Genomic DNA, 27,504 nt, shown 5'->3' on the forward strand with positions numbered 1-27,504 from the left:
ATCGAACCGCTCTGTGCCCTACCAAGACGGCTCGCTTCTTTCTTACACAGGCCACGTCACGATGGTGGGGACTGAGCTCTCCGTCCCTTCTGAGCAGTTTACCAAAATCAAAGCATGGGAGTCGATGCCACCAAAAGCCCTGGAAGTGGTGCAGGAAGAGGGAGCGTGCAGAGGGAGGGAACACCTGGGTCCCGGAAATGTGGAGGCCCAGGGCACCTATGGGCTCCTCGAGGCTAAGATGCTGGAGGGGGAGCGGGGGCTGGTGCTCACCACGGAGGAGAGCGAGAAGCACATCGTGACCCTGCAGACGGTGCACTTTTCCTCCGAAGACGTGCAGCTACAGGACGTTGGCTGGCTGACACCGCAGGGCCGGGAAGGGGTGCAGGGGGCGGTCCGGCAGGCCAGCGGCGGGGAGCAGTCTCTGCTGTGGCTGGACGAGGGGTCCCAGCAGTGCGTGGCCATTAGCATCCAGGAAGACGCTTACACTTTGCAAGAGCTGGAGGTGATGCAGCTTCACATTCTGGAAGGCAGTGTGGCCGTGGCCAGCGAAGACACCAAGTTTGTGGTGAGCTTGGCCGAAAGCACCGGGTGGGTCAAGGTACGGCCAGTTTTAATAAACAGACCCTGTACATAGAGGAAAAACTCCCAGCGGCTTTTCTTTTTTTGTGGTTGTTTTTTAAAAAGTGGCCCTTGGTGCGGTATTAGGTATGGACAAGCAGTTTAAAAATCGCACTTTAAAATTAAGCACGGTAAAAATAATGCCCTGGGAAGATCTTGGGAGACCTTATGTTCTTTTCTTTCTTTTTCTTTTTTTGCTTTAATGTTTATTTTTGAGAGCGAGAGAGAGAATGTGGGGAGGGGCAGAGAGAGAGGGAGACACAGAATCCGAAGCAGGCTTCAGGCCCCCGAGCTGTCAGCACAGAACCCGATGCGGGGCTTGAACCCACGAACTGTGAGATCGTGACCTGAGCCGAAGTTGGGTCGGTCGCTCAATCGACTGAGCCACCCAGGTGCCCCCTTCATGTTCTTTTCTAAGAGCTTAAATAATTAGATTAGAATACTACAGGGTGCTGTGTGTGTGTTTTGTTTTGTTTTAAAATTGTGTGACATTTTATTACCAAAACCCTTGATGCTTAGTACTTATGGCTTAAGCATTTTGGTTGCACTGAATAATCTGTGCTTCTTTAGTTTTTTGTTCTTCTTTACATATTCTGCGGTTTCATCACGGCAAAGAGTTTTGTCGATTGTCATCGAGAGTATAATATTTGTGTGAATACTCATGTTTGTTTATCAGCTTGAGAAAGGTCAGGGGGAGGACCAGCCGTCTGCTGAAGGAGGGTTCCGTGCCCAGACCCAGGAGCAGTTCTTTCTCGTGGAAGCCAAGCCTGGAGATGAAGGAAGTGACGAAATTGTTCTGACAATTTCAAACTTAAACGTGGGAGAACAGGAAGACAGACCTGCCTCCGGTCAAGGCCGTGTTGAAAAAGCCAACTCTACAAACAATCAGAAAAAGGCAAAGGGTAGGCTGGTTCGTTTAGCGTAAGAGACCCTGCGTCCCAAGGGGGCTGCGCTTTTGCTTCAGGGGAACGGGATGGGGGTTGAAATTTTATGGGGTCGCCTTTCGGTTGGCTTCCGAAATGTCAGGAAACGGCAGAAAATTTAAGCTAGTGGTCTGTATGGGGAATCGAACCCCAAAGAGCTTTGTGTCTCGGACAGAAATGTTCTAAAGGCATTGTAAAAATAGTTCTGACAAGTGCTGCGTGAGAACAGAGAAGGTGGGCCCTGATCTGCCCCTGGTTTGCAGCCGGCGGGTGGAAGCAGGGGAAGGCGGGGGCGGGGGAATGCAGGGCTGATGGAGGTGAGGGCGAGGGCCTCGGGGCCAGGAGAAGGGGTGACAAGGCACCAGGGCACCAGGCAGCAGAGCATCTGATGTTAGGCGAGGCCCAGGGAGAGGACTCAGAAACCATTAAGACGGGATCACCGTTCCAGGCGGCAGGAGATGGCCCGTGGGGGTAGCTCCAGAAGTATGTGCCTTCGGAGAGTGGACAGCTCCCGGAGAGCCCCACGGTGGGTGCTCAAAGAAGGTGATGAGGCCAGGTTAAGAAGGACCTTGAAGCTCTTAGAGTCACGTTAAAACCGAGGTTGCCTGGCGGCCGCCCACGAGACAAATTGACCCTCAAAAATTGTTGAGCTTTTTAGAAAATACCAGGGTCTCGCTTACTTAAATCAAGAGAGTTCGTCCCCCAAATCTCAGTTTCTAGCTCATTTCTGCAAAGTCAAATCCGGCAATGCTCGGCTGTTTCCTCTCAGCCGCAGGTGGCCGGGGTGGGGAGGTGACTCAGTCTTGAAAGTCACTTAACCTGATCTTAACCCGTGGGTAGAAGCATTCGCTTGGGCTTATCGCCTCTGGCCTCAGCAGGAGGTTGAGTTTGCAACCTTTGCTATGATGTGTGTCCCCGTATATAGCGTTTCTCCTGTATTTAAAGCAGGAGATTGTACCCCCAAATTCCCAATTCCTAGCTCGCTTTATTTTTAATATGGTCACAATTTTGTGCAACCCTCACCACTAATTCCGGGCTGTTTTCATCCCCCAAAGTATTCCCACGTAGCATTGGGACGTTCTGGACATTTCCCTTACATGGACTCGTGCACCTAAAACACGTGGCCTTTTGTGTCTGGGTGTCTTCCCTTGGCCTAATGTTTGCAAGCTTCGCCCACGTTGTAGCATCTATCAGGGCTTTGTTCCTTCATTCCTGAGTCATACTGCGTCGTGGGTACAGCCTATTTTGTTCCCCTCCGTCCACCCATCGCCAGAGTGCCGCTGTGAACATTCGCGCACAGGCTTTTGTTGGAATGCTTTCTCTCTGTTCTTCCGGTTGCAACTCAGGGTTGCAGCTCCCCCGACTTACAATCCCACCAGCAGTGTCAGAGGGTTCCAGTGTCTCCACGTCCTTGCTGACACTTAACTTCCCGTCTTGAAACCACGATAGCCATCCTAGTGGATGTAAAGAGTTATCTCATGGTGGTTTTGATTTGCGTTTTCCTGGCGCCTGATGATGTCGCATATATTTTGATGTGCTTATTGGCCACTCGTAGATCTTCTTCGGAGGAATGTCTGTTGAAATCTTTTATTTTTTAATTGGTGCCTGTATTCGTTTCCCGGTGCCTGCCGTAACAAAATACCGCAAGCTGGGTGCTGTAAACGACAAAAATGGATTCTCTCGTGGTCCCAAAGGCTGGAAACCTGAGATCGAGATCATGATGTTGGAAGGCTCTAGGAAAGAACATGTTCTGTGCCTTTTTCTGAACATCTGGCCGTTGTCACAATCACGACATTTTTTAGCTTATAGATATATCACTGGTGTCTGCCCATGTTGTCACATAAAACTCTCCTTCCCTGTGTGTGTGTCTCTCTCTCTGTTTCTTCTGTTCTCATGTGGGTACCAATCATACTGGATTAGGACCCACCCTTATCCGGCATGATCATCTAAAGTTGATGACATCTACAAAGGTCCTATTTGCAGGTAAGGTCACAGTTACAGACCTCTGCCGTTAGGATTTCAGTGTATCTTTTTGGGGAACGCAGGTCAACCCGTGAACCTTCTATTCCAAGTTTATTGGGTGTTGTTGGAATTCGTAAAGTGCTTTTTTCTGAAGCTGTTGAGATGACCGCGTTTTCCTTCCCCTTCCTTTTGTGAATATGGCGTGTTGCAGTGATTGGTTTCCATATGTCCCACCACCCTTCCATTCCTGGGATAAATTCCACTCGGTCCTGGTGCACAATCCTTTTAATGAGCTACTACTGGGTTTGGTTTATTGGAATTCTACCGAAGATTTGAAGATTGGTGTCTTTGGTGTCTGAGTAATGCTGGCCTCATGGAAGGGTCCTACTTTTTTGTGCCTGAACTTTGAAAAAGGATTGATGTTAATTCCTTTTTTTTTTTTTTTACGTTGTACTTATTTATTTTTGATAGAGAGAGACAGAGCACAAGTGGGGGAGGGGCAGAGAGAGACGGAGACACAGAATCCGAAGCAGGCTCCGGGCTCCGAGCGGTCGGCACAGAGCCCGACGCGGGGCTCGAACTCACGAACCGCGAGATCGTGACCCGAGCCGCAGTCGGACGCTTAAGCGACTGAGCCACCCAGGCGCCCCAGGATTGATGTTAATTCTTTAAGCACCTGGTAGAATTCTCCAGTAAATCCCTCTGGTCCTAGGGATTTCTTTGTGGGTAGTTTTTTGATGAATGACTCAATCTCTTTGTTTGCTATAGCGCTATTCCGATTTTCTGTTTCTTCTGGAGCCGGTTATGGTGGTTTGTGTGTTTCTAAGAATTTTCCATTTTCTCTGGGTTATCTGGTTTGCTGGCAGACAGTGGCTCGCAGTATTCTCTTATAACCTCTGTCCCTCTGTGCAGTTGGTAGCAATGTCCTTGCTTTCCCCTCCTGCTTTTGCTTATTTGACTTGCCTCGTTTGTTTCCCAGTTGCAAGTCCGGGTAAAGGTTTGTCAGTGGTGATCTTTTCAAAGAACCCCTTTTTGCTTTCATCAGTTCTGTTGTTTTCTGTCTTCGATCTCATTTATCTCCACTCCAGTCCTCATGATTTCCTTCCTTCTGCTGGCTTAGGGTTTAGATTTCTCTTATTTTTCTAGTTCCTCAGGATGTAAAGTTAGGTTATTGACCCGAAATGCTTTTTCTTTTTTAACGTAGGTGTCTACACCTAAAACTTTTCCTCCGAGCACTGCTTTCGCTACATGCTATAAGCTTTGGTGTGCTGTGTGTCACTTCCATTCAGCTCAGAGCATCTCGCGGTGTCTTTGTGATGTCTTCTTTGACCCATCGGTCACCTGTGAGCGTGTTGTTTAATTTCCACATATGTGTGAATTTTCCAAACTCCCTTCTGTTACCGATTGCCACTTCAGTGCCATCATGGTCGGAGAGCATATGATTTCTATATTTTTAAATTTATTGACACTTGTTTTGTGGCCTGACACGTGGCTTTTCCTGAGGAAGTTTCTGGTTGCACGTGAGGAGAATAATGTCCACTGTGCTGGTGTTGAGTGGTGTTCTGTAGATGTCTGTTAACGTCTGTTTGGTTGATGGCGGGGGGTCTTCTGTTTCCTTGCTGATCCTCCGTCTAGTTGTCCTCTCCGTTGTAGAAAGTCGGGTGTTGAAATCTCCAAGCGCCTCTCTCCACCTTCACTTCTGTCAATTTTTGCTTCAAGTATTTTGGGACTCTGTCATGGGGCGCATATATGTTTATAACTGTTCTACCTTTGTGATAGATCGAGTCTGTTACCGTTGTATAACGTCCTTAATTGTCTCTTGGAACAGTATTTGCCTTAAGTCTGTTTTGTCTATTGCTAGAGTTGCCTCAGCTCTTCCGGTCACCGTTTGCATGGAACGTCTTCTGTTGGGTTACCATATTACGCGTAAAAAAAGAAAAACAAAAAAAAGGATGTACCAAGTGACTTTGATGTGTTTCAGTGGAATTTCAACATCTAAACGAAAGATTTTTACAAATACACAAACTCTGTATCTTCTTCCTGCAGAAGCAAAACGACCCTTCTGCTGTGATAGCTGCGTGTTCACCTCTTCTAGAATTTCGAGTTTTAATCGTCATATGAAAACTCACAGCACCGAAAAGCCCCACATGTGCCACCTGTGCCTGAAAGCTTTCCGCACGGTCACTCTTCTGCGGAATCATATCAACACTCACACAGGTAAACCAGGGGAGAAGAATTATTTCCCATGAAGGATGCGTGTTAAGGTTTACGTACGAATGCGAATCCACCTATCTGCACTTGAGAGTAACATGCTTGTTTCGACCCCTTTGGTTTTGTCTTCTTCGATTGTGCTTAAAAACATCGAATGTTACAAAGATTTTCTTCTCACACGTGTCTGGGGGTAGTTAGGGTTTACAGGACCTCTTCTTCATTGTTAGAGCGTTTTGAAACGGAGCCTAATTGATAAGTTATAGATCCCTAGGGATATTTGTGGTGAAGTCTTATCTGAAAAGGCTGAACTATGTGATTTTACAGGAACCAGGCCCTACAAGTGTGGTGACTGTGTCATGGCATTTGTCACCAGTGGAGAACTTGTCCGACACAGACGTTACAAACACACTCACGAGAAACCCTTTAAATGTTCCATCTGCAAGTATGCCAGTGTGGAAGTAAGTCCGTCCTTGTCCGTAGAGCTTTGTGGCATTCTTTCTCACTTGACACGGGGCGCCTGAGTGGCTCAGTTGGTTAAGTGTCCGACTTCAGCTCAGCTCATGATCTCATGGTTTGTGAGTTCAAGCCCCACGTCGGGCTCTCTGCTGACAGAGTTTGGAGCCTGCTTCAAATCCTCTGTCTCCCTTTCTCTCTCTGCCCCTCCCCTGCTCACACTCTGTCTCTCTCTCAAAAATAAACATTAGACAAGAAATTTAAAAAGTTGACGCAAGAGTTAAGTCACACTAACAGAATCTCTTACAAAATAGGTTTCGCTAAAGGTATTATTCGTAGAAAATCTATGTGGGAAATAATATTCGTTTTTATTTTATACGTTTAAAATAGAAAATTGGATTTTTTTTTTTTTTGATTACCAACTCGTGAAAGCAACATGAAAGGTGTACGAATTACAAATACAATCACTTCTACTTGGGAAATAATTCTCAAGTGTGTTAAGTTCCGTGTGGTGTTCTGTGGAGTGTAGTCAGTTCTACAAAATCAAAATGTATTTGCTCTAACATAGAACACAGATTCAGTGTGGGTTTTGGCTGCAACTTTGGACCTTACCTCCGGGGCCCCTGGTCAGATATAAAGCGACTTGTGTGAGCATTCAGACACAGCCCGTTTCCTGTCTTAATTACAGACAGACCACCTTTCTCAGATTTCCAATTGTGTGTCGTGTTCCTTTGAATTCTCTTGTATTTATACTTTCTGGCAGGCCTAGCCGCACCCTAAATGAAACGACAGAAGAATGTGACACTTCCTTTCCAACGTCAGGTCTCTGCGGTCACCCTTTAAGGACTCGGCCCTCTGTCCTGAGTCTGAGCCCAGTTGGGGAGGGATCACACGCGCGAAAGGAACGGAGTTAAAGGGGAGGCCTCAAGTTTAAATAGTCATGGTGCAACCGTGTTTCATCAACTAGGACAGTTCGTGCACGGGGTCAGGATTTGGTTCCAGGAATTCTTTTCTCCCCACTGTTACTATTTTTAAAAATGATTTGCCATCGGAGTTAAAGGTGGTGGCTGCGTGTGGAAACCCCGAGAGGAGGTTTCAGAACTCAAAGCCACCTGAGGACCCGAGGCCCGGAGTGGCCCCGTCGTTGGTGTCTTCCTGGCTCTCCGAGCAAGCTTGTGTGTTGGCAGAGGCCCTTCTCGGGGGTGGGCAGTCCGCATGCAGCTCGAGGGCTGGTCGGCCTCGACAGAGGGACCCCCAGCCGCTGCCATCACCCCTTTTGTACGGTTTCCAAGCCTTTCCCTGCTGCTCGGTTCTGAGCGGGGAGCCGCCTAGGCCCCCCTCACCATCCCTTGACGCTTGGGCCACCAGGAAGGTACCGGAGCCGTAGGCAGATCACAGCGCTCCTGACACCTTGTCAACGCGCCTTGTCCCCTCCTCCCTTTGCAGCCACGGGGGACATCTGTCACAGCCGCCTTCGCTCCCTCTCACCGCTCCCCAAACTTTTTGTGCTGTTGTTGCTAAAACATCTCGCTTTGCCTTCTAATATACCCAAAGACGTCCACTTTTCTTGTAAAAACCCAAGCTGCATTTTTCGGTTTGGGTCTTGTTTTCCGTCCTAAGTCTTCTGTTGTTCTTGAATATTCTCCAGGCTTCTGTATGCTTATCCCATACTGGGGAGCCAGACCCGAGTGCAGCCTTCCTGGGATGGTGCTCAGGGTTGATGCGGGCTTTCTGACCTCTGTCGCCCGAGTGTGGCTGATGGGGCCATGTCCGCTAAAGGCAGATACGGGCCTGCCGTCAGCACACGCAGAAAAAGAGCAGTTCTAGAAGGCGCTCAGTCAGGCCAAAAATGATCAGATGGGAGGGAGTATGTGGTTTGCCTTTTAACTAATTGCCTGGGATATGTAGTTAATCAAATTAGAATTTGTTTCCTTTTACTTTAAAGTTTCATCTTATAAACAAATCACTAACACACAGAACCTGCCCTTGATAGAAAGCAAGCCCTCCCTTGGTCCACGTGCCATGGGGGTCCACAGAACTGTGAACTTGAAGGGCCCGTAGGGAAACGTCCCATCAAAGACCTGATGCCTCAAGCTTCCTGCTTTATTTACGCAGACAGATGTTTTCTGCCCTCTGTGCACCGCAGCCTGATCTAAACTTTACAGCTATTGAATGCATGTTGCCTTGGAAATGCAAATAAAATCATGTATGGCTCTGAGCCGCTAGGGTTCAGTTTTCCCTTTGTAAAAGTGAAGTTGAACCTGAGAGTCTCTCGAAATGACTGCTCGTTATCCACAAAGAATCACACACACACACACACACACACACAAATGAGAAACTTCATCCACGACAGAAAATAAAAATAATGACCGGTTCATGTTTTTCAGTGTGTGAAATACGCTCTGAGGTTAAACTTGGGCCGATTTCTGCATCTTTTATAACTCTGATTAGTTGAAGACTCTACCGCTTTTTATTATTTTCTTTTTGTTCCTTTTAATGTTTATTGTTGAGAGAGAGAGAGAGAGAGAGAGAGTGGGGGAGGGGCAGAGAGAGGGGGAGACACAGAACCCGAAGCAGGCTCCAGGTTCTGAGCCGTCCGCACAGAGCCCGACGCGGGGCTCGAACCCACGAACCCGCGAGATCGCGGGCTGAGCCGCAGTCGAACGCTTTGCCGACGGAGCCACCGCCCTGAGGTTTCGGGGGCACCAGCGGCCTTTCCTCTGTTCGCCAGGCGAGCAAGCTAAAGCGACACACCCGCTCGCACACGGGGGAGCGTCCCTTCCAGTGCAGCCTGTGCAGCTATGCCAGCAAAGACACCTACAAGCTGAAGCGACACATGAGGACACACTCAGGTGAGGACGGGCCCTGCGGGCGGCCCAGGGGCTCGGCCGGTGCCCTGTCGCCCCGCCACCCAGTTAGAGCTCGGGCGGCAGAGTGAATTTCTTTGTGCTTTTCCGACACGGGGATCTGGCTCCGCACGTCTGTGCCTGTTTGGCGCGGAGGGAGGCCACGTGAGTACCGTGCTGGTTTCGTGCTTCGTAATGCCCTTCTTCACCTGTTGGCCCGTCCTTCGGCTGCCCCCCCCCCCGCCCCGTCCTGTGGAAACTACCAGTTCTCTGTATATATGAGTCTGTTTCTGTCTGTTTTGTTCCAAAGATCCCGCATATAAGTGACAACGTAGGTATTTGTCTTTCTCCATCTGCCTCTTTCACGGAGGCCGACGCCCCCTAAGTCCGTCCATGTTGTTGGAAATGGCAAGATTTCATTCTTGTTTTGTGGCTGGATGATATTCCGTTGTGTATTTACCACATCTCCTGTAGCCATCCATCTGTCGGACCCTGGGCTGCTTCCGTATCTCGGTGTTTGTAAATAATGCTGCAGTAAACGTACGGGGGCACATGTCTTGGCGAATCACTGTTTTCGTTTTCTTCGCGTAAATCCCCAGAAGTGGCATTCGTGGATCGTGTGGTATTTCTAGTACTCGTTTTGTGGGGTTTTTTGTTTGTTTGCTTGTTTGTTTGTCTTTTTGGTACGAAGAATACGTTTCCGTGGACATCCCGGGTCTTGATGCCACGGCAGGAACCGGATAGCTAAGTGATGAGTCAGCCGCCAGATGTTAGGAGAGCCGCCCGTCTGGGCCACTGTCCACACAGCCCTACTCGACCCAACGCTGTCCGTCTGGGCTTGATTTAGGAACCCGGCACAAACTGTGGGGCTAAACGGTTGGGGGAAGGGTGGAGAAAGGAGCCCTGGGGACAGCAGAAAAGCTTTCGGCTCCCAAGACCTTTGGGGAGGTTCAGGGCTTGCTGGGCGAAGCTGCAGTGCAGAGGGTCACTTTTGTCATCCGTGTCACAGGTGAGAAGCCCTACGAATGCCACGTGTGCCACACACGCTTCACGCAGAGCGGCACCATGAAAATACACGTTCTGCAGAAGCACAGCAAGAATGTCCCCAAGTACCAGTGTCCACACTGTGCCACCATCATCGCAAGGAAGAGCGACCTGCGTGAGTGTCTGGCTTAATGAGCTTCCTTTAACTACGGTATTTGCGGGCTCCTCGGAGGCGCATCCTGGACCCCGGAGCCCTGGGCCTGGTTACAGGGAGGCAGCTGGGCTGCAGGACCTACTCTGGAAGAGGGAGGGTTTTTTCCCCAGCGGTCCTGTGGCGCCATCTAGTGGCGAGACTGAAGAGGTGCGGTTTCATGGCTGGTTTCGGAGCGCTGGCCGAGGGCCCGTTCCGTTGCAGGTACACCCGATGACAGTCACAGGTATTTCAGCTCCTACAGCATTTTCACAGGCCTCGTTTTATCCCGCCCTAGGCCTGCTTCTACAGATGAAGCAGATGATGAAGGAGCTTAGAGACATAGAGTGATCTGTCCCCAAGTCCCCCGAGTCCGGAGGTGCAGGGAGCCCGCCGGTGGCCTCGTTACAGGTTCTGACTCTGTTAATGTCCCCACCAGTGATGCTCCGCAGAATTTTCCTAGGCTCTTGCTGTAATCCTCAAAAGTTCTGGCGGCCGAAGTGGCAAAAGTGAGGACCAAAACCAGTCCTCCCCTTAAGGAACTCCCTTCAGCAAAGGAGGCCAGCCAGGGCCTGAAATCCTTTATTGTGACATGGTTACGTCCCCTTCGTGGCACAAAACACCACAGAACCCGCCGCAAGCGACTCCAAATGCCAGGGTTAGGACTCGGGGTTTTACCCTGCCCGCAGGGAAAACCAGGCATGTTCAGCAGTGGGGTCGTGGTGGGCACAGCCGTCAGCGAATGAGCATCCCTGCTTTGTCTCGGGGTCCCTGGGCTTCCCGTTTTCCGTGAACTTCTTTCTCTTTCCAAAGTATGTAACGTTGTGATGCTCAAAACACGTTAGCAGATGTACAAGTCGCCGGTTTGCCCGGAGAAAACCCTGGAGACGAGGTGCACTGTTTGGAAAACATTTCTGAAAGGGTGAGGGTGTTTAATGAAGCTTTAAAATTTTTTTTTGAAGTTTTTTTTTACATTTTATTAATTTTTGAGATAGAGAAAGTACGGGGGGACAGAGAGAGGGAGAGAGACAGAATCCGAAGCAGGCTCCAGGCTCTGAGCTAGCTGTCAGCACAGAGCTGACTCGGCACTCGAACCCACGAACCGCGAGATCACAACCTGAGCTGAAGTCGGACGCTCAACCGACTGAGCCACCCAGGTGCCCCAAGAAGCTTTAACTTTTAAAGATCTAGAACATTCTGTCAACGTTACTGGAGTTACCGGCATGCCACAAAACACAGCCCAGTGGGACTTTGTAGGGCACAAGGGTCACAAGCTTGTTGCCGAGAAAGGAAACAAGTCTCTGACAGCTCGACGGAGTGATGTAGGTTACATCTCCTTTCAGCAGGTGGCCCTCCCCATGGACCCCTGTAAGATGCTTTGTGAGCGAGCGAAGTCTCTCTTCCTGCCGCTGTGGGAGAAATCAGACTCTTACATGCCTGAGACAGCACGACTAGGGTGCACCCCCGCCAGCTGTCCCTTTTTGCTTGGCCTCTTACACAAAGGATCACAAACCACCGTGCTTCAGACTCCATTCAGCAGAAATTATTCCAGAGCGTGTCCAATCAGACCTTACCGCGAGTCCTGCATGCGTTAGGACAGAGGCAAAAACAGGGCATTGACTCTTAACACGACACTTGGACTTTTTTTTTTTTTTTTCAGTTAAAATCCAGAGGTTGTGTCTTTGTTATGTAAAACCACCGTAAGATTATCCTAAAAACCTGCCCACGCCTCGCCTCGCTGATAAGGTTCTCAAGGCGCTTTGTTAAATGAACACAATAGGTGGGACGTGCCGTGCCTTAAGTGACATTGAAATCCACGTCAAAAGAGTAATTCCTGGGCTTGGCAGCCTGTGGTTCCTTCTGAGCAGTGCTGCACAGCACCCAGCAGGGAATGACTTCGTTCCCTGAGAGACACTTGGCAGTATCTGGAGGCATTTTGGTTGTCACAGCTGGGGAGGAAAGGAATCTTAACTGGAATCTAAATATTCTCAGTGCCCAGGACACGCCCGCCCCCCCCCCCCCGCCCACCCCACCAAGAAGAAACCAGCTCCATAGCGCTGAGGTCTAGAAGCCCTGACTCAGAGGGGAGGGGCGAGTAGCTGACCGAACACCGTTCTGCCATATAACGTTCTGTAACTATTCTAGGTGTCCATTTGCGCAACCTGCATACTTACAAAGCCACGGAAATGAAGTGCCGTTACTGTACCGCCGTCTTCCACGAACGCTACGCCCTCGTTCAGCACCAGAAAACCCATAAAAATGAGAAAAGGTTCAAGTGTGAATACTGCTCTTATGCCTGCAAGCAGGTACTCGGTTTCAGCCAGTTTGGGGAGGCGGCGGGAGGCAGTGGCGTACGGAGGGAGGGAGGGTTGGGGTTCCCCATCGCTTTGAAAATCATGAAAAAAAAAGATCATGCTTTGGTGAGAGAGACGGTTCAGAATAACCCGAAAGCAGCCGTGAGCCAATACTTGAAAGCAGCACTTCGTCAAAGTGTGGTTTACAGACCCCTGGAGGTCCCTGCAGCCAGTCGGGGCCGAAAGATCAAAGTTCTTGTCGTTAGATGACTGATTCATGCCGATACATTATTTGCCCTTTTCACCGTGTTGACATGGGCCGTGAAGGCGCCACAGCAGCAGAGGTGACTGAGAACAAGCAGAGCAGTCACCCCAGGCTGGTCTGGCGTCTGCTGTGTTCTTCACCTTCACGCACAGCCGCAAAAGTGAAGGGTGGTTTTACTTAAGAATGTCCTTGATAGAGAGTAACAGTTCTCAGCTTCATTCAGTCTTGACCCAGGATACTCATCTTTTTTTTTCTTTTTTTGATGTTTATTTATTTTTGAGGGAGAGAGAAAGAGTGTGAGTGGGTGGGGCAGAGAGAGAGGGAGACACAGAATCCAAAGCAGGCTCCAGGCTCCCAGCTGTCAGCACAGAGCCCAACACGGGGCTCGAACTCATGAACCTGAGATCATGACCTGAGCCAAAGTTGGACGCTTAACTGACTGAGCCACCCAGGTGCCCCTAGTTACTCATCTTTGAATAACAGAGCCCCTGTGCTGTCTTCCAAAGCACAGCACCTGTCTGCAGGGAATCACCTGTGGCATTGTGTGAGTTGCCAGCCCAACTAGCCACTTTTTTTCGTGAACCGCTGTTTTCACTTGGGAGAACAAGAGATAGGCAAACTCTCCTGCTTCAGTCATTGGACATTTGGCAACATGCAGTGCCTTTTTCTTGAAAGTAAATGAAGTGAGGGGTGCCTGGGTGGCTCAGTCGGTTGAGCGTCCGACTTCGGCTCAGGTCATGATCTCACGGTCTGTGAGTTCGCACCCCGCATCAGGCTCTGTGCTGACAGCTCGGAGCCTGAAGCCTGCTTCGGATTCTGTGTCTCCCTCTCTCTCTGCCCCTCCCCCGCTCATGCGCGCGCGCGCGCGCTCTCTCTCTCTCTCTCTCTGTCAAAAATAAATAAACATTAAAAAAAAAAGTAAATGAAGTGAGTCCATCACTTCAAGGAAAATGTGGTTGCCAGAGATACAATCCCATCTGTCAGGAGGAAATTACAATTAGAAATCTGTACATCCACCATCATGAGCTTGACAAGCTTTCTGACACTTGAAGACTTCTCTAATGAGATGGGAGTGATTTTAAGAAAGCATTTTTTTATGTAGTGAAGTGTGACAACGTTTAGAAGCCCTCCATAACTCGGTAAACTGATAGTTTTCCAAATGACCAGTCTGTTATTTTAGAAAATCATGCATAGATAGAATATTCACTCAAAGTATAAGATCGGGGCGCCTGGGTGGCTCAGTCGGTTAGGCGTCCGACTTCAGCTCAGGTCACGATCTCGCGGTCCGTGAGTTCGAGCCCCGCGTCGGGCTCTGGGCTGATGGCTCAGAGCCTGGAGCCTGTTTCCGATTCTGTGTCTCCCTCTCTCTCTGCCCCTCCCCCGTTCATGCTCTGCCTCTCTCTGTCCCAAAAATAAGTAAACATTGAAAAAAAAATTTAAAAAAAAAAAGTATAAGATCAATGAATTTTCATGTAATGGAGTACTAAAAGGACCCTCTTCCCCACATGTCTTTCCTCTCACCCTCCGTCCCAGGACAGCATCGCTCAGTCCCACGTTGAAAGTCAAGGTCCCACCAAGGCCACACTGTCCTGGAAGGGGGGTGGAGGCAAGACGTGTGGGAAGAGAGCACCCCCAAGAGAAAACCTTGTAGGAATATAGTTTGGTTATGAACAGCAACACAGAAGTGGGTGTGTGTTTCCTCTGCATGGTCAAAGCATTTTTTTTTAATTTTTTTTTTTTTAACGTTTAGTTATTTTTGAGACAGAGAGAGACAGAGCATGAACAGAGGAGGGGCAGAGAGAGAGGGAGACAGAGAATCTGAAACGGGCTCCAGGCTCTGAGCTGTCAGCACAGAGCCCGACGCGGGGCTCGAACTCACGGACCGTGAGATCGTGACCTGAGCCGAAGTCGGTCGCCCAACTGACTGAGCCACCCAGGCGCCCCAGTCATAGCATTTTAAATAAAACAAATAAAATGGGTACTTTCGCTTGACTTTATATATATTTTTGTCATGCTTCTCCAAAATTTTTTAAAGCTTACTTATTTATTTGAGAGAGAGAGAGAGAGAAAGAGAGAGAATGGGGGAGGGGCAGAGAGAGGGAGAGAGAGAATCCCAAGCAGGCTCCACACTAAGTGCAGAGCCTGACACGGGGCTTGAACTCACGAACGGTGTCATCATGACCTGAGCGGAAACCAAGAGTCAGATGCTTAACCGACTGAGCCATCCAGGTGCCCCAGCTTCTCCAGGTTATTTACTTGGGTCAATCTTAGTTAAAATTCCTAATTATTTCTTTGCTAAGAACAGTTATTATCAGCTTTATGCTTTTAAATGGATATTAAGGTTTGTCCTAATATTTATCAGGAAGGTAAGAGGCGTAATGTACTTCCAATGCCAAATAGCCATGGAATTGAAACTCTGATGTTAGATTTTAAGTTTGCAGGTTCCTTCTGCCCTTTGTAAACTCGGGTCATTGCAGATAGTTCTAGAAGAAGGGCTGCTAGTCCATGAGGCCTCTTGGAGGGACAAATGATTATCGTTTCCCTCCCGAAGGAATGTTCTACCACATTCCCTGAGGGGCTGTGGGACCCGCGAGGCCCTCGTCAGTGGCCTGATGGTGGACAAGTTTGTTTCCTAGATAGCCAGACCGTGCTGCCCGCATCACTAACCACATTGACATTGTGCGTGCCATCATTTTTTGTAATCACGCATTCATCCTTAGGGAGGGAAAAAGGTGTATAAGAAATAACGTCAAGGACTAAAAACAAAATCCCTGTAAATATTAAACCTCTCATTTCCCTCCCCTTCTCTCCTAGGAACGCCATATGACCGTTCACATACGTACCCACACCGGAGAGAAACCATTTACCTGCGTCTCGTGCAATAAATGTTTCCGACAGAAGCAACTTCTAAATGTGCACTTCAGGAAATACCACGATGCAGACTTCATCCCGACTGTTTACCAATGCCCCAAGTGTAGCAAAGGCTTCTCCCGCTGGGTAAGCTCACTTAACTCACAGTAAACCTTACTTCTTGCAAAGATTCCTCTGTTTCACAGGCTCTGACACACTCAGGGAGTTTAAACCCAATTATAGAAACTTGCCGGGGCTTAAGACGGCATCTGCCTGGCCTTGGGGAAGTGGTTATTCGTTTGTTTGGAGTCACAAAGCTCTTGCAAATCGTATGAAAGTGTGGTCTCCCCTTTCCATGAAAAAAGACGGCTCTACAAACAAAACCTTGCAAATGGTTTTAGAGAATTCTCATACTCCCTGGAGTCCACAAGAACCACTGCTCTTAAATGTAACATTTTAACATTGTTCCTGTGAATTAGATTTAGGCTGTTTCCCAGAGAGAATGCAATTTTCGAAATGTCTCAGAGATGTTCTTCAAATAGTATTGTTGGTACTCTGCTAAGAAATGCGTTTACTCTTCGGCGTTATTCTCTTTAGGTGCTGTGTGAGTGATCTGTTGCCATATGACAAATCGTTTCGAAACTTAGTGGCTTAAAACAACATTTATTTCCTCACACTTTCAGTGGGTCAGGAATTTGGGAGGGGCTCGGCTGGGTGGTCTGCTTCATCGTCTCTCAGGAGGTTATGGTCAGGATGTCATCAGGATGTCCACTCCCAAGATGGCGCCCTCCCATGGCTGTTGGCAAGGGTCTTCAGTTCCTCACCACGTGGACCATTCCATTGGGCTGCTCAAGGGGTCTCATGACCCAGAGTAAGCGAGAGGGAGCAAGGGGGAGGCCACTGTGACTTTTGTCACCTACTTTTTAAAGTGACCCATTACCTCTGTTCATTAGAGATGAATCACTAGGGGTGCCCTGGTGTCTCAGTCGGTTAAGCGACCGACTGGCTCAGGTCACGATCTTGTGGTTCGCGGTTCGGGACTTCGAGCCCCGCAGCGGGCTCTGCACTGATGGTGTGGAGTCTGGTTGGGATTTTCTCTGTCTCTCTCTTTCTGCCCCTCCCCAGCTTGTGCACGCTCTCGATCTCTCTCTTTCTCTCAAAATAAAGTAATAAACATTAAAAACTTTAAAAAAGAAGCAAATCACTAGGTCCAGCCCACACCCAAGAGGTGGGGGATGAAGTTCCCTTTGAAAGAAAGAGTGTCACAGAATTCGTGGGCATTGAAAAAAATACCACAGATGATGAGCCGGATCTCTAGACAGTGTATATGCTCCAGGCTCACTTCATAAAAGTTCCGAATTATCTGTAGTTGACTATTTTTGTGGGGAAAGCTTTATACCTTTTCTCTTTGTGTTTTTCTGGGTAATGTAGTGAGGTAATTCCAGAGTGTTAATACTCTTAGTTCAAAATTTCAAATACAAGTTGTGACAATAGTCCGAAAACGGCATTCATACAGACTTAGCATTGTCAAGGGTCAACACTGGAAAGATTCTGCCTTTTGGTGGGAAGAATAAGAAAACAGAGAAGGGGTGGAGTCGGCCTCATAGAATTCCTCAGAGCAAACGGTCAGCAGTCTTGAAAGTTTTTCTTGCATTCAAGAGAGCGCATGGGGACTTGGATCTAGAACACAGACATCCCTCGGAGATATTGCAGATTGAGATATTGCAGTAAAGCAAACGTCACAATAAAGTGAGTCAAAAGAATGGTTTGGTTTCCCGGGGCATACGAAAGCTACGATGATGCTGTGCTGTAGTCCATTAAGTGTCCAATAACAACATGCCTTAAAAAAAGTATGTATCGTAATTTAAAAATACTTCACGGCTGACAAATGGTGACCACCAGAGCTTTCGGCAAATGGTGATAGCTGATCACTGATCACCGTAACAAATATAATAATAACAAAAAAAGCTTGAAATATTGTAAGAATTGGAGCCCTCCTCCGTTGCTGGTGGGATTTGAAATAGGTGAGGCCGTTGGGGCCCCTGGGGGCCTCAGTCGGTGGAGCGTCCGACTTCGGCTCAGGTCACGATCTCACGGTCCGTGAGTTTGAGGCCCGTGTCGGGCTCTGTGGTGACAGCTCCGAGCCTGGAGCCTGCTTTGCATTCTGTGTCTCCCTCTCTCTGCCCCTTGCCCGCTCATGCTCTGTCTCTCTCTCTCTCTCAAAGATGAACAAACGTTAAAAAAAATTAAAAAAAAAAAATAAAGCTAGAGTAATCACAGCAGGGTGTGTTAGTGAAAGACCAGACACATGGATGGAGCAGAGAGCCCAGACAGACCCTGTGAACACAGTCTGCCGATCTCTGACCAAGGAGCAAAGGTGATGCAATGGACAAAATACCACCTTTTCAGCCAACGTACTGGAGGAACTTGAATCCACGTGGAAAAAAAAAAAAAACAAAAAACCCTAGACCGAGACCTTATGCCTTTCGCAAAAATTAATTCAAAATGGTTACAGACCAGGGCGCCAGGGCGGCTCAGTGAGTTAAGCGTCCGACTCTTGGCTTCAGCTCAAGTCATGATCTCACGGTTTGTGAGTTCGAGCCCTGTGTCGTGCTCTGTACCGTCACCATGGAGCTTGCTTGGGATTCTGTCTCTCTCCCACCTCCAAATAAATAAGCATTTAAAAAAATGGGTCACAGACCTAAATGCGAAATGCAAGGCTATAAAACTCCTGAGGGTAACATAAGAGAAAATCTAGATGACCCTGGATGTGGTGACGACTTTTCACAGACAATACCAAAGGCACCCTCCATGACAGAAATCATGGATGAGCTGGCCTTCACTAAAATGAACAATTTCTGGGGCGCCTGGGTGGCTCAGTCGGTTGGGCGTCCGACTTCGCCTTGGGTCATGATCTCGCGGTTTGTGAGTTCGAGCCCCGCGTCGGGCTCTGTGCTGACAGCTCAGAACCTGGAGCCTGCTTCGGATTCTGTGTCTCTGCTCCACTCGTGCTCTGTCTCTCTCTGTCTCTCAGTAATAAAAACAGTTAAAAAAATTAAAAATAAAATAAACTGAACAATTTCTGATTGGAGAAGACACGCCACAGACAGGGAGAAAACATATGCCAAAGTCACCTCTGATGAGGGACTGTCGTCCAGAATACACAAAGAGCTCTTAAAACTTAAAATCCTAAGGAAACAGACACTCCGGTTAACAAGTGGGCCGGGGACGTTGTTACATACAGACCCCTCACCCGAGAAGACGCACCGGTGGCAGATAAGCCCGCGAAAAGATGCTCCGCGTCGTACGTCATCAGGGAAATGTAGTTAGGACGAGACCCCACCACGTACCTATCAAAATGGCCCAAATCGGGAACCCTGACGACCCCAGATGTCGGCGAGGATGTGAACAGCACAAGCTCTCATTCGTTGCTGGTGGGAATGCGACGTGGCACGGCCTCTTGGGAAGAGTTTGATGGTTTCTTACAAAACCAAACGTAGTCTTACCGTACGGTCCAGCACTCACACTCCTGTTCACCTGAAGGAGTAGAAAACGTAAATCCACACAGAAACCCACACGTGGGTGTTTGTAGCAGCTTTATTCTTAACTGGCAAAAGTCGGAAGCAGCCAAGACGCCTTCCAGTAGGTGATGGATAAGTGAACCGTGGTCCATCCAGACGATGGAGTGTTATCCAGGGCTGAGAAGAAACGAGCCATCAAGCCATGCAGCCATGAAGACAGGGAAGAACCTTAAGCGCGTATCACTAAGTGAACGAAGCCAATCTGGAAAGGGTATGCGCTATGATTCCAATGATGCGACGTTCTGGAACAAGCAGACCTGTGGAGACGGTAAAAAGATCGTGGTTTCCAGGGGTGGGGGAGCAGGGATGAACAGATGGAGCGCGGAGGGTTTTTTAAGGCGGTGAAACCAACCTGTGTGATACCAGAACAGTAGATGCTTGCCGTTATACGTTTGTCCAAATGCACAGAATGAACAACACCAAGAAGGAACCCTCGTGTAAACCGTGGACTTTGGGCGATGATGACGTGTCCAAGGAAGTTCATCAGGTTGTAACAAATGTACCCCCGGTTCTGGTGGGGGTGCTGATAATGGGGGGGGGGGGAGGCTGTGCCGGTGGGGGCAGGGGATAAGAGAAATCTCTGACCTCCCTCCCAGACGTGCCATGAACCTAAGTCTGCTTTGAAATATGAAGTCTTTAAAAATAAATAAGCGCCTCTCGGGATATTTGAATCCAATTTAATTTCTAGAAAGTCAATCACTCGCAAACTTCCATTCTTTAACACGCAACAGGCAAGTGTATCTCCGTGCCTGAATGTCATAGGGCAAGGCCCCCTGCCTCCCCAGTAAAGGACCCGTGCCCTGGATTCCAAATGCTCGCTCCCTCCTCTCTTGAGAAACATTCCTCTGACACATGTCTGTCCTATCGCTCTGCCCTCTGAGTCGCAACTAATCTAAACGTCGTATCGGTTTACTTAAAATCTTAGCCCATTTACTGTTTAAAGGCTAGACGTGTTTTTGCTTATTAATCCAAAACCGACGCCCGGAGTCGTTAGCCAGGAGCCTCATGCATTTGGGGGAAGGTGGTGTGTGTGTGCACGTGTATGTGTGTGCTTGGCTGGGGAAGGGGCCATTGTCGTCGTCATAGTCTCGAATCTGTGGCCCCCGAAGGCTTAGTTTGTGCACGGTCATCATATAAACCCAGGGACTGGACAGCGTTCTTCTGTATGGGGCCGGTAGTAATATTTTCAGCTTCGCAGACCATCTTCTGGCCCAACTGCTCAAGTCTGTTGGAGCCCCCAAAACAGCTATAGACGGATAATTCGTAAATGAATAGACACGGCAGTCTTCCAGAAAACTTGCTTTACAAAATCCAGTTGGCCAGCTGGATTGAACCCTTGGGTCATTGTTTTCCCACCCGGAATGGAACCAATTTAAATGCCCTGTAACATTCCCCTTCTCCTTACACGTGAATCCTTCCCCTTCGGCCCATAAACCAGGACGGTCCAGTGGAGCACCCACTGAAGCTGAAGTGGAAATTAGGGGGGAGGTTTTATATAATCACCAAGTTGAATGGCACGTAGCAGTATCTTACTTTAGCATATGAACTATCCAAACGATGAAAAATTTCTAGCTTAATTTAAACCATCCTAAGTGTTCGCATGTAAGAATACATTGGTGAATAGTCTTGACCGAGAAATCTCTGGCTTCCCTTTTCATTCTGAGTGTTGTATCTACATTCAATTACCCCTTGTGGGGGCAAGTGACCATGTGACTCCGTCGGTTAAGTGTTCAATTCTCGATTTCGGCTGAGGTCGTGATCTTACAGTTTGTGAGATCGAACCCCAAGTCAGGCTGTGTGCTCAGAGCACACATTGGGATTCTCTCTCTCTCTCCCTCTCTGCTCCTCCCCTGCTTGGGCACTCCCTCCTCTTTCAAAATAAACAGACATTAAAAAAATAACCCCATGCATGTTAGATCAGGAGAGGAGCTGGCAGGCCAGTAAAATATACATGGTATGTTACATATTTTCTTAAAATTGACAATCTATTGAATTTCTGGCTCAACATCAAACCTCACTTTGGACAGGAGACACATTCTAGAAGAACAGATTTTGTCTTCTCATTGACCTCTATGATAAAAAAAAATTTGGCTAGACCTAAACACAACAGAGGGGTCCCCTTTTATTTTATTTAAAAAAAATTTTTTTAATGCTTATTTATTTTTGAGAGAGAGACAGAGCGTGAACAGGGGAGGGTCAGAGAGAGAGAGGGAGACACAGAATCTGAAACAAGCTTCAGGCTCCGAGCTGTCAGCACAGAGCCCGACACGGGGCTCGAACTCAGGAACTGTGAGATCCTGACCTGAGACGAAGTCAGATGCTCAACTGACTGAGCCCCCCGGGGGCCCCTAAAAGCCACCTTTTATTGTGCGAGACTCTACCAGGTACATGTTGCCCCATTTTCCCGTACCCGGGTCTCTAACTGTGGAATTTGAAATGACATTCCGCCGGTGATGCTGACTCCCGTGTGCTCTGTGTCGTCTCGCCGACAGAATAATATGCAGAGACATTCTGCGAAGTGTGACGCGGGCCAGGGAAAGCCGGCCGCCTCGGGCAAAGTGAGAAGAGTGAAGAGGAGAAAGCTGGCCGTCCTGAAAGAGGCAGGAAAGGAAGACGGTAACTCATTTTGAACAAACTGGGTTTTAATTTGAGAGTGATCTCCATGTTATTGCTTCCCGGGTGCTGAATGGTCCCGTGCAGGGGATTCACCCAGAAGCCCTAAGTGCCTGTCCCCGAAAGGTCCTGGGCCCAGCCCTGTGGCCGCTCCCTGCCACCTCGGGCAGGTGTTGAACTTCAGTTTGCCCCCTCTGGGTCATTGGCAAAGTGGAAGCGATTACTCGTGCAGGTGCAGAGAGCCCCAGGAGGCGTCCACGGCTCTCGTCACCGGGGTTCCTGGCAGACAGTCTAGCGAGGCTGAAGGCCGCCCTCCTCTGGAAGCCGGTGGCCTGTCACCTCTGCCTGGTGGAACTTCTGGGGCGTCATGTGCGTGTCCTGGGGCTGCTACAGCAAATGGCCATGCGCTGAGTGTCTCAGAGCATCACAGGCTCACTGTCTCCTAGCTCTGGGGCCCGGAAGTCCCAACTCGAGGCGTCAGAAAAGGTTGTCTTCCTCCTGAAGGTTCTGGAGCGATGCCCTCCTGCCTCTCCCAGCTTCTGGTGGCTCCCGGGGTCTCTCGGCCCATGGCCACATCCCTCCAGTCTCTGCCTGTGTCTTTGCATGGCTTTCCTCCCTCTTCTGTCTCTCGTTGTCCTTCTAAGGACACTTGTCACCGGATGTAGAGCCTGCCTGAAAGCTAGGATGATCTGTTCTTGAGACCCTTAACTTCATCGTATCTTCAAAGGCATAAGGTCACATTCACAGCTTTCAGGGGTTAGGATGTGGACGTATCTTTTTGGGGGGTCGCTCTGGGCATCACAGTCTTTATCGTCTGGCCTCCGGGAGCCGACGTGGGTTCCCAGGTTAGAGCAAAATGGGTCTGAGTCCAGCCTGCCCTCTAAGAAGTTCTGCTCCACGAGGGGACAGACCTAGTGCTCCAGGCAGGCGTTCCGTTTACGTCCTCTATTCCCTTCATGAGGATCCTAGAACTGGAGAGATCCTAGACTGAGACCACACGACCTTCCCGCAAAAACAAACGGAAAATGTTTGCGTGGCCTCCTTATTCTAAAATCCCCTGTGTTTTGACCCCAGCCCCAATCCTCGAGCAGCGAATGTTCCCGCGGATGGCAGTCAGCCCTTTCCCTACCTCAGAGTCACCTGGTACAATAAGGGAATGGCCCGGCCGAATTTGAATTCCGGGTAAACAGTGAATACGCGTTCAGCGTGAGTATATCCCATGCGCTGTTTGAGATATACTTGTACTAAACAGTTACGCATGGTGCTTGGAACGTGGACAGCCGGGCTGGAGTTCTCCTGACCTGGGCTCTGCAACCTGCTCAGGCCTTCCTCAGTGTTCCTGAGTCTTCCTACCGGGGGCCAGAGCTCCAGCCCTCCTCCACCAGCTCCTGGCTTCTCCAGCAGCAGGGACAGGTCAGCCCACGGTGCTTGGGGGGGGACCCAGAAGAGAAGTGACGGTCACAGCATGGATATAAAACTGACGGTGTCATGAATACCACCTTCCGTGGTTTCCCCGAGGAGCGCCACCGCCCCTCCTGTCCCAGGTGTGAGGCCCCGCGGTGACCCTGTCCCCGCTCCCGACTCCACACTTCCCCTCCCCCTCCTGCCTGCCTGCCTGCCAGCCTGGAACACACACGAGAGGCCTAAGGAGAAACGAACCCCCGCACGACGCCCACCCCTCCTGGTCCACAGAACTCCCATCACGTTCACCACGGACTCGCCCCCACCCCTCCCGGGTCCCTCCCATCTGGCTCCGGCCCCAGCACACCACTGGGGTCACCAGGGGCTCCCTGTGACCACGTCCCGCTGGCCTCTCCCTGCTGCAGCCATAGGGCCACCGACTGGTCCCCCTCTTGACCCTCTCCCCTCTTGCTTGCTCAACAGGCATCCATCCTTCTGGAATTTCCTCTGGCTTCTCCAGCCACCTCGCCTTCTCCTCTTCTCCTCCCCACGGTTTTTCTCACCTTCGGTCCACCTCCGTATCACGTCCACACCTGCATACATGACTCTCACCCTCTCCCGTGGCAGGTCACTGGTGGTCTGGGACTGCAGCCCCCACGTAGCCTCCGGAGGGTGGGAGCGGATGTCCCGCTGCCTCGTGAGCGTCTCCCCTCTGCTGTCTCAAACCCAGTTCGTCTAAAACTGAAGTCTTGACACCCCGCCGCTGCCCCCGCCCCCACCCTCAGCCTCGTTCTCTCCTGCAGGCCCGATCCACGCTGGTGTTGGAAGCCAGGGCACCCAGGCAGCTGCCTCCCCCGCTGCCGTGGACCGGGTCCACCTGTCTCCCCAGGTCCGGGACCTCGTGTCAGCACCTGTCCCCCATCCTCGCGGCCCACCACCTGAACCCCTTCTCTGTGCACCAGCGCTCTGAAGACGGGGCCTTGGGTGTGGCCAGCCGCTCCCCGCCCTCCCAGGCAGCCAGCCATACTGGTCCCCCCACCCCAGCCAGGCCAGACTCACCCTCTCCTTTGCCCGGCATTCCTGGTAACTCGTCCACGGACCCCCAAGATCTCAGCTCTGACCCTTGACCAGGTCGCCCCGCCTCACGTACACCCCGGGCCCGGGCCTCTGCTTTGCACACCCCCACCTGGTGCTCAGCGTCCCAGTTATCTGCTGCTTCAGTGCCCGCTCCCACCCGCACTGAGCTCCCCTCCAAGGCGGGCCTGGCCCTCGGGTCCACACCAGGCCTGGCGTGAGCAGGGTTCATTCATTCCCACTTACGATCGAAAAATGAGCATAGCCCTTTACGGGACAAGACAAGTAGGTGAAACCCAGCTCAGATCTCCCAACCACCGTAGAGAGATGCAGAGGCCAGGCTGCTGGGATCCTTGCTCCCGCTGGGACGGACCCTGAAGCATCCATACACATGTATGACTTCCCGGTTAATTAGGCGCCCACTGGCTCCCGCTTCATACCTAAATGCAGTATTTTCTTTTCATTATCTAGTACACCAAGTCCTTAAAAAAACCTTTGACCAAATTTCATCCAAATAAGCCTTCCCTAGAAGATCAAATGATTGGGGACAGACTAAAGGTTTTTGAAAATGTCGCCCGTGGTCCGTGACCTGTTTGCAGTGGGGCAGAGTTAGAGCATCACAGCCTCCAGGCTGGCCACAGGCCCCCGTGGTTGGCTGACTGCCCCTGCCAGCACTGACCCCGAGCCTCCCGGACACTGGCCGGGAAATAAACGAAGAGTGAAGTCACAGGGGTGAAAAGTGGGTCCACATCTCTGCCCCCTCCCGCTGGGGCTCGGGCTGGTGTTTGAACAGGAGCACCACTTGGAGCAGGTCACCTGGGCACCAGGGGCACCTGGGAATGCTGCCTGCCCGGCAAACTCACCTTCCAGAAGGACGGAAACAGGAAGGCCCTCTCGGGTTTACTTTGACGCGCGGCACGTATGAAAACATTTCTCGTACTTTTTTTAATGTTTATTTTTGAGAGAGAGAAAGAGAGAGAGCACGAGCAGGGGGAGGGGCAGAGACAGAGGGAGACCCAGAATCCGAAGCAGGTTCCAGGCTCCGAGCTGTCAGCACAGAGCCCGACGCGGGGCTCGAACTCACGAGCCGCGAGATCAGGACCTGAGCCAAAGTCGGAGGCTTAACCGACGGAGCCCCCCAGGCGCCCCTCATATTGTGGATGGTCAGCTGTTGGACCCCCAAGCAAAGCGTGAATTGAAACGAGTAACCCAGCTTAATGTTAGCAAAAACTACGACTTTGTTTGCACATCAAAGGTTTCGCACCTGTATTATCCAGATAATGGTCTGGCGTCTACTCCGCTGGGCTGGCGGGTCAGCTGTAGGCCACCTGGCTGTTCAGGGTAGGTCTTTGCAAGTGGCAGTTCCTTTGCGTTTGTAAGAACTCCGTCTTCGTCTTCGTAAGAACTCGGTCTTCGTGCTCTCCCCACACTCCCCACCCCCCCCCAAAAAAAACCACAAGCAAACACATCTTCAAATGACCTTGAACCGACAGGAGGTAAAGCTTCGGTAGGCGTGGGCTCTTTGCCGCTCCGTGGGTGTTCTTGGGAAGTAATTTGGGAAATAGGGAGAGAGATGAAAATACTCGGATTTACAGCGATCTTCTATTTTTAAGCGCCCAGGGTTGGGCTGGCTATAAGCCGCAGGAGGGTGGGCGGGCTGGTTGTGGATCTGGGCGCGGCTCACAGGGTGCACCCAGCCGACTCTGCCCGAGTTCCCTGGCGGTAGGGACGAGTGCCCTGAGAGCTGCTGGCTGTCTTCCTTTCGGTGGTGTCGTTCCACGGGCACTGAGGCGAGACAGGTGAGGGGCTCAGCCACCATCTGGGTCTGTAGGATCTGCCCTCAACCTACAGCAGCGGCTGTCACCGGGGGCTCTTCTGCTTCCCAGCAGACGTACGGCCATGCCCGGAAACGTGTCTGGGTGTCCCAAGTGAGGAGGAGCGTTCTTCTGGCCTCCAGAGGGTAGAGGCCAGGTGTGCCCCCAAACACCACAACGCACGGGACAGGCCCCCAGTGGAGAATTGGTCCAGCCCTAAAAGCATAGAGGGCTGAGGTTCAGAAACCCCTGACTTCACGCCCATAGGTCCCATCAGATTACTTGTTCTGTCTTATAAATGGAAAGAATCATTTTCTAAAATGTTTGCTGCTAGGTTACAAATCAAAAGATTGTTTCCAAAATCTAAATGCACTGATTTTTTGGACTTTATTTTAAATTTGTCAAAACTCTGCCTCCCCGCCCCCACCCCCAGCCCCAAAAGACGCCACTAAGGAGGTCTCTGCTGTGAGCGTGAAGCAGTACCCGGGAGAGACGGTTCCAGTCTGTTACGGAGGCGTCGCGGTCGGAAACAAGGGCCTGGACGAAGACCTGAGCTGTGAAATGATCCTCCAAATGATGGACAAGTGACAGAGCTTCCCAGTTCGCGTTCGTAGCAGTCCATTCTCCGACAAGTTCGAATTTTGCGGCACGTTCTTTGAAACAAGTTCATGACGATGGACGGTCTCGGGTTTTCCCAAGTGTGAGGTTAGTGCCCAGAATTATTTGCCCATTTTTTTGGACTGGATATTTAGACACAAAGAACACTGCAGGTGTTTCATAAAAGGCCCAAATCTTGAATTGGAGGATAAAACCTCAAAGCTATGAATTCACTCACTTGATCCTGCCGAGGTGGCCTGCAATGAAGGGGCCGTGATTTGGAGCCGTAATAGTTAGCAGTTGTACCACTAAGACTATTTAGTGCTTCAGCAAACAGCCAAAGCTGGGTACTTTCACCATTACATTTCTTTTTTTTTTTTAAGTTTTAATTAATTTTTGAGAGAGAGAGAGAGAGAGAGGGAGACACAGAATCCAAAGCAGGCTCCAGGTTCCGAGCTACAGAGCTCGAACCCACGAACCGCGAGATCATGACCTGGGCTGAAGGCCGACGCTTAACTGACTGAACCACCCAGGCTCCCCTCACCGTTATAGTCCTAACATGAGTTTTTAAACCTAAACAACTAGTTTGATACCGTTTTTTTTTTTTTTAATTTTTTTTTCAACGTTTTTTATTTAGTTTTGGGACAGAGAGAGACAGAGCATGAACGGGGGAGGGGCAGAGAGAGAGGGAGACACAGAATCGGAAGCAGGCTCCAGGCTCCGAGCCATCAGCCCAGAGCCCGACGCGGGGCTCGAACTCACGGACCGCGAGATCGTGACCTGGCCGAAGTCGGACGCTTAACCGACTGCGCCACCCAGGCGCCCCTG

General features: G+C 50.2%; 1 protein-coding gene across 1 annotated transcript; it reads left to right on the forward strand.

Moving 5' to 3' along the window:
* On the forward strand, window positions 1-27,301 carry CTCFL (CCCTC-binding factor like). The gene is made up of 10 exons (XM_043553611.1): window positions 1-598; window positions 1,310-1,520; window positions 5,550-5,720; window positions 6,039-6,172; window positions 8,899-9,019; window positions 10,023-10,172; window positions 12,333-12,493; window positions 15,561-15,743; window positions 21,670-21,793; window positions 26,513-27,301. The coding sequence occupies exons 1-10, from the start codon at window positions 62-64 to the stop codon at window positions 26,665-26,667; spliced, it is 1,947 nt and encodes a 648-aa protein (XP_043409546.1). The 5' UTR covers window positions 1-61; the 3' UTR covers window positions 26,668-27,301.
* Window positions 27,302-27,504: the final 203 nt, after the last annotated feature.

This window comes from Prionailurus bengalensis, chromosome A3, assembly GCF_016509475.1.
Source record: "Prionailurus bengalensis isolate Pbe53 chromosome A3, Fcat_Pben_1.1_paternal_pri, whole genome shotgun sequence".
Taxonomy (NCBI): domain Eukaryota; kingdom Metazoa; phylum Chordata; class Mammalia; order Carnivora; family Felidae; genus Prionailurus; species Prionailurus bengalensis.